Source organism: Babylonia areolata, chromosome 19 (genome assembly GCF_041734735.1).
Source record: "Babylonia areolata isolate BAREFJ2019XMU chromosome 19, ASM4173473v1, whole genome shotgun sequence".
In the NCBI taxonomy this organism is placed as follows: Eukaryota; Metazoa; Mollusca; class Gastropoda; order Neogastropoda; family Buccinidae; genus Babylonia; species Babylonia areolata.
The window spans coordinates 9,960,026-9,967,747 of NC_134894.1; the positions used below are offsets into that span (position 1 = coordinate 9,960,026).

The 7,722-nt window shown below is 39.8% G+C and overlaps 1 protein-coding gene across 2 annotated transcripts in view; it reads right to left on the minus strand.

Moving 5' to 3' along the window:
- The window catches only part of LOC143293432 (uncharacterized protein ZK1073.1-like), a 92,919-nt gene that overhangs the window by 26,448 nt on the left and 58,749 nt on the right, over positions 1–7,722 (minus strand). For both annotated transcript variants that reach the window (XM_076604282.1, XM_076604283.1), the window contains exons 5-8: positions 6,615–6,677; positions 3,846–3,906; positions 3,251–3,337; positions 1,691–1,768 (exon numbers count right to left, since the gene is read on the minus strand). In XM_076604282.1, the coding sequence (XP_076460397.1) occupies positions 1,691–1,768; positions 3,251–3,337; positions 3,846–3,906; positions 6,615–6,677 (289 nt within the window). The remainder of the gene's footprint in view (positions 1–1,690; positions 1,769–3,250; positions 3,338–3,845; positions 3,907–6,614; positions 6,678–7,722) is intronic.

Here is a 7,722-nt window from a genome sequence, read left to right on the forward strand (position 1 = left end):
TGTGTGTGTGTGTGTGTGTGTGTGTGTGTTTTTTTTTTTGTTGTTGTTTTTGGGGGGTGGTTTTCTTTTTGTTACTTTCCACTCGATGACTGGACCAGACTTAAAGGGTTCATACTGGTTTTTAATCACAAATTTAAAAACTTTCAAAACAACCTTACAAACCCAAAGCCTTTTTTTTTTCCAAACTATTGTCAGGAACCTGGATGAAAGTACAGTATTTTGAGCACCGGTTCATGCCCCTTGAATTAATCATTGTCTGCTACATAGATAAGAATTACAATTTCCACCTGAAAGATCATTTGGGGATCCTTTTTTTTAACAATTAGTATTTTCCTTTTAAATCTTAAACTCACAAGGTTTATTTTGCTGCTGTACTTATCAATCACCAACAGAAACAATTTATTTTCAATAAAGAAAGCCAAAAAAAAAAAAGCCTTTATGAACATGGGTCATTTAAAAATAACCCTATGGACATACATACATTTTTTCACAACTTCTTTCTTTTTTTTTTTTAAACATTTTTAAAACCTGTATGAACTCTGCTGGTATACAAGGCATGGGAAGTATGTTACTAAAGTATATCATACTAATGTGCACGTGTCAAAATATATTTCTTGAAGGGACTAGCGTAATCATCGCTTGAACTGTCAACAGTAGAAATTTGAAAGAGACAGGAAAGACTGTATTACTTTCTGTTGAAAAACTGAATACATGAATAACAAAAAGAGTAAAAAATAATAATGAGTCCCATGTGACTTAGACACTTTGAACTTGGGGTAGAAAATAAGGCAGTTCACAATGATGCACAAACTCGCGTGCGCACACACACACACACACACACACACAAGCAGAATGTGAAAAATAACAGAAAATAACAGCAACAATAAAAACAACCAATAACACCTTACAACAGCAACAACAAAAACACAAGAGATGAAACGCTGTACAAATTGTAAAACACTATCAGGTAATTCCAAACCCAAGTACCGTCACACCATCCCGTTAACAGATAACCAAAATTTGACCAGAAAAGAGAAGATCATAGCAGCAGTAGCCAGCTGAAAAGCGTCAAGGCAGTCAGCATCATGCTTTCAAGATGACGAAAACCAAACTACTCCAATGCAAAACCCATGCATTTGGATGAAGGTGGTGATGTATATTCATATTCATATCAATTTGTTTGTCTATCTTCACCGAGACAAGGCCCATTCGTCATGAGACAGACAGATAAACATGCATCTTGAACCACCATACACAATAACTGTACACATATATATATATAATGTACACATACACACACATGCACAAACAACCAACCTCATACATACAGGATATGCATACATATGTAATGTACACACACATGCACAAACAAAAACCTAAGACATACATGATATACAAATACATAATGTACACACACACATGCTTGAACACACACATACACACACACACACACATCTGTGCACTACTTCTTCATATATACATATGTCAAACATACATACACACCTTCATACACGTACATGTACTCATACCCACATAATATGCTGACACAGACAGGGACACCCTCTCTCTCTCACACACACACACACCCTACAGGGAGAGGGGAGGTGGGGGGTGGGGGGGGTCACACACAAATCAAACACAGAACTAGCAGACAGGGGCTGAGACAGACAGTGACCATGACTGTACTTACTGAACCAAAGCGGTGAAGACACAGGTAGGACTCAGCTGTCGGGTTCATGCCAATCTGGTCCAGTTTCCATTCAATCAACTGTAGAAGAAAAGCAAGTGAACACACACACACACACACACACACACACTCACTTGTATGAATTTGGTATATGCAAAGGTCAAGTGTCTGCTCCGTTTTTTTCTCCTCCAAAGCAGATGTTGTGTAGAGTATATGAACGTATATGGATGAGTCCACACACTATGGCACCTCTTTAAAACTGAAACTAACTCCCTTTCTCTCTCTCCCCTCTCTCTTTATCCCTCTTCTCTTTCTTCCCCCCCCCCTCCCCCCACCCCCAAGCCCCCCACCTCTCTCTCTCTCTCTCTCCCATATGTATAACAGTGATAGATTTGCACAGTATAGATTTTTCAAGACAACGCACATGATAGAACCTTACATTGGAATAAAGATGAATAGATATGTAAAGAGTGCTTTAAGCAAATTTAGATTCGGTGTCTCTGATATTGCTTGCCATTGTTTTAGATACAGAAACGTAAGAGAACAGGAACTTTTGTGCCGCTTATGCAATCAGGCTAAAGAAGATGAAATCCATTTTTTGTTTTGTTGCCCTGCTTTTCATGATCTCAGAATGAAGTTAATTAATTCGAAGTATTATGCAGAACCATGTCATTTTAGGCTAAATATGTTATTGTCAACAAGAAATGAGACAGTTCTTTTTAATTTAGCTATGTATATTTATGAAGCAGGCAAGAGGCTGCGCACTGCAGTCTCTTAATATTCGTTTGCATACCTTATGTCTGTTAACTGTTACCTTTGTTAATGAAAATTATGTATTATGTTCCTTTGTATTAGCCCCTTCAGTATGGGGCCATGGCCTTTATCTGAATAAACATCTGAATCTGAATCTGAATCCCCACTCTCTCCCTCTGTCTTCTCTCTCTGAGAGTCTCCTCTCTCACGTGAGCCTCATCTCTTTCTTTCCTCTCTCTCACCCTCCTCTTTCAATCTCTTTCTTTTTGTTTCTTCCCTGAGAGCTTGCAAAGCATGATTTTCCTAATTCCACTTCCTTCATCAAAGAAAATTCCTTCTCTCTCCCTCTCTGTGTCTGTTTAGCAGATAGGAGACTGCTCTGGCAAAGTTCAGAACTGGAACGTCTAATACCAATAGCTACAGATATTGTTATCCTGAGAATTAATATCAGATAAGATGCCCACACCACTTCCTATTTGTGTACTCATCAAGGAAGAAATCTCACATTCCACAATCTAAAACTGCAATTACTAGTGATCAATGAAAAGATTAAAAAAATAGCCTTAAACTTTTCAAACACATTGTATATTATGCCCTGAAATCAATAAAGAAGCAGCAGCTCTCTACAATGATGAGTTATTCAGATCTAAATTTAAGTTGCTATTATTCACACCATTATTACTCAAGTAACCCTGTCAGGTGTTTTGTTTTTGTTGTTGTTGTTGTTGTTTTCATTTACTTTCTATTTGATTGGGGCTATGGCCTACTATAGGAATGAAAATGTTTCCAAGTTCCAAGCTGTGTGTGTACCTTGTCTTTCATGGACTCCATGAAGCTGGCGGTGGTGCCGGAGCAATGGATCAGCACCACGCCCAGCACCCTGTCTGGCTGTGCCATCTGCAACACACAGCACTTGTTTATACCTGCTCTTGTACACACACACACTGTGTGTGTGTGTGTGTGTGTGTGTGTGTGTGAAAGTGTTGTGCGTGTGTGTGTGTGTGTGTGTGTGTGTGTGTGTGTGTGTGTGTGTGTGTGTGTGTGTGTGCATGCATGCATGCATGTATGTGTTGTGTGTGTGAAAGCGTTTTGTGTGTGTGTGTGTGTGTGTGTGTGTGTGTGTGTGTGTGTGTGCATCAGAGAGGGGGGGGGGGGGTGAAGGAGTGGCTGAGCAATCTGCAACATAACCAAACATTTATATCAGCTTATGTTCACATGGTGTGTGTAGTGTGGTGGTGGTGGTGGTGGTGGTGGTGAATCTTCACTGAAAATGAAAGAAGGACAAAAGGTAAGAAAAAAGTGGTCACAAAGTGGTATTCTCACTCACAGATACACACACACACACACACCACATCACACACACACACACTCACACACACACACACACACACACACACACACTCACAGCAAACCGGGCAACAATGTTGGCTCCAGCTCCTTCTCCCAAGCCAATCACAGATTTGACACTGCACATCAAACACACCAGGTGTATCAGTATGGTACATGCTTGTGCTGTATGTAGTGCGATGGTTTATATAGATATATATATATACATATCGCAGATTTGCATGCACGTCGTGCTCTTCGAAACTGACAACTGTCTTTCCAGTCAATCAAATTCATCCCCCCCCCCCCCCCACCCCCACCCCCCGTTTAAAAAAAAAAAGGGTTTTTTTTTTGTTTTTTGTATTCCTTTTCTGTTACTTTTTCCATTATGTTTTCTATGTGCAACAAAAACTGAAATTATTAAAAAGGTCACACATATAACACACAAGTACCATGACTTCTGATTACTGACAGCTTATAGTTTCCAGTCACCATTTCTGATGTCTGTCTAATAACTGCAGTCTGATGCTCAGTTTTCAACCACCATTATGGGAATCTAACGACTGTCCAGTTTATCAAAGTACTCACTCTTGCCCATTGGGTATTCCAGGAAATCTCAGTTATATAAATTGGACGCCCCCCCCCCCACCCCCACCCCCTACCCCCCCCCCAATCCCTCACCATCACCTTGTGGAAAATCTGTGCAAGAAATTTCCTCTTTTCTATCGCTCATCTTGTGTCTGGATTTGTTCTTTTCTTTCTGTCATCTATTCCTTCCTTATTTTCTGCATTGCTGGTCCATTCACACACACACACACAAGTTTCAAGTTTTAATTATCCTTTCACTCCTATTGGAGTATGGAGGATTACTGCAAAATAATCTTTTCGTGCCCAGAACAAACATTTCCAAATACACAACAATGTCACATAAAAGTTGAGAAAACACAAATGTCTTTTAACTCCTAAAGTATAACTTGGCAACATTTGCAAATCTAATCATCTTACTTACAGCTAAAATGACTTTTTTTGCCTCCTTTGAGCATATTACAAAAATTAAAAACCAATTTTGGAGACAAATATTTTTTAGGAACATATCTATTTCGTAACTGATCATAAATGGGACATTCCATTATAAAATGAAACTCATCACCAATCACAGACATGTTGCAAACCTTACAAAGCCGTAACTCTCATGGTATGCCTTTGTGTCTCCCCGTTTCTATTTCACACACACACACACACACACACACACACACACACACACATATCCATTGGTGCAAAAATGATGAGAGTGGTTAGCACCAAAGGCATGGTCCTGGTTTATGAGCAATAAAGATGTGACAGGAACTGTGTCTAATTTTCTTTTCCATATGTTCTTCATTGCACTTTTTTTTTCTCTCCCCCCTCCCATCCCTCCCTCCCCTCCCCTCCCCACAAGGCTGTGCAGGATCTATAATGACAGCTTTTCAGCCCTGACATTAAGGCCCTGAGTGTGACAGGTTGGGCTATTAGCAATAAAGACAAAAATAAATGTCGTGTCCTGGGTTTATGTGCTGGGATGCGACTGTAACTGTGCCTTGTTCTCTTTTTCCACATATTTTCCTGTTTTTTGTGTGTGTTTTCTGGATCTACAGGATCGATGATCACGAGTTTTTTTGTATTTTTTTTATTGTTGTTGTTTTGTTTCTGCCCTGATTCTATATCATGACCCTGTGTGTCCGCTGAGCTATAAACAACAAAGGTAAGAAAGTAAATACATTATAAATACAGAGATGCCAACCCCTGCCAAGTGTTTGCAAGAACAATCAGGAAATTCGGTAGGAACATTTTGAACTTGGTAGGAACACTCAAGACTCACAGAGACACATCAGCGAAATGTACATTTTATCTTCTGTTCCTGCTGCCGCTTCTTTCTAGCTGACACATCTGTGGCACTGTGTCGCTTCCCTGGTCTGTTTGTCTTGTTTCTCACAATCGGGATCCAGGTACAGGTACAGAATTTGGGATTTTTTTTTTTTTTTTTTTTTAAGCCTTTTTGGCTTTTCAACGCCCCTTTTTAATATAGAAATAGTTTAGGGTTGCATACATGCGTATGATTTTTTTTTTTTTTAATGTTCATTCATCAAAATCGAATGGTTTTATTAATGATTTAGAATCATTGTCTAGAAGATTCTTGAACTGGTCAATAGTTTTCGCTGTTTTTCTTGAATTATTCAGTGCATTCCATCCTTTAAATGCTCTAAAGCTAAAAAGAAAACTTACGAATATTTGTTCTGCAAAATGTTGTGAAAAGGTTAGTATTTGAACTTCTGGTAACATGTAGTTTGTTAGTAGAAAAGAAGGTGCAGGGGTCAGTGCCAACCATTTTATTAATTATCTTGAATACTTGTATCATGTCTCCTCCATGGCTGACTTTCTCTGTTTCCAGCCGCTTGTTCCTTCCTTGTACTCCATAGCTAAATCCACCAAGCACAGATGCTATTAATTTTGACTGAGACGCACCTTGATTGAGCCATGTTCTCTCTTGTTCAGGCAAACGATTAAAGCTGATTGGTCAGTGCTGTTAGCTGAACATCATCACATGAGACCAAGGTCAGTAGTGACTGCCCTGGCCTCGTGATCGATAGATCTAGTGCGTCTGGGTAAATGCTACAACAGGAAAGCATGCGAACATGCTATGAAGTCGAAAATGAACTCTTCAGAACAATTTTGACACTGGCGTAAAATCACAACAAACTGCGATCAAGCGTAACAAAATACAGCGAAATTGTAACAGTTGGCATCTCTGTAAATAAATAAATAAATACATGAATGAATAAATAAATAAACATCAAAAACCAGAACTCACTCCAGCTGATCCAGCACACAGACCAGATCCTCGCCCAAGCTCTGCATGGTGGGGAAGTTGTAACTGAAACCACACATAACAAGACACATTCATGACGTCACTCACATCACGTCGTGTGCATGAACTGAAATAAATGAATTGTAGAGTGATTGAACAAGACACAATCATGATATCACACACATCACATCATGTGCATGAACTGAAATAAATGAATTGTAGACTTTGACTGAACAAGACACAATCCTGTCACTCACATCATGTCATGTGCATGAACTGGAATAAATTGATTGTAGATTTTGACTGAACAAGACACAATCATGATATCACACACATCACATCCTGTGCATGAACTAAAATGAATGAATTGTATACTTTGAACAAGACACAAACACAATGTCACTCACATCACGTCGAAATAAATTAATAGTAGACTTTGATGATTTTATTTCTTTCCACTTTAAGAGATATGCGACAGTGAGATCGGGAAGAAAGAAGGGGGGTTGGAAGGAGAGGTAAGAGTGAAGTTTAAAGACCTACTGGCTGGCTCAAGCTGTTTGCAGCCTAAAGTCTTCTTCTTCTTCTTCTTCTTCTGCGTTCACTCGTATGCACACGAGTGGGCTTTTACGTGTATGACCGTTTTTACCCCGCCATGTAGGCAACCATACTCCGTTTTCGGGGGTGTGCATGCTGGGTATGTTCTTGTTTCCATAACCCACCGAACGCTGACATGGATTACAGGATCTTTAACGTGCGTATTTGATCTTCTGCTTGCATATACACACAAAGGGGGTTCAGGCACTTGCAGGTCTGCACATATGTTGACCTGGGAGATAGTAAAAATCTCCACCCTTTACCCACCAGGCGCCGTCACTGTGATTCGAACCCGGGACCCTCGGATTGAAAGTCCAACGCTTTAACCACAAGGCTATTGCGCCCGTCTAAAGTCTTGTTCAAGTGAAGGCTCTGTGGTGCAAGCTATGTAATTCCTGGGGTGGAGCAGGAACGAATGATGGTTAAGAAACTAATGCATGTATACCTGTATGCATGCACACTGGAAGGCACGTGTGTGTGTGTGTGTGTGTGTGTGTGTGTGTGTGTGTGTGTGTGT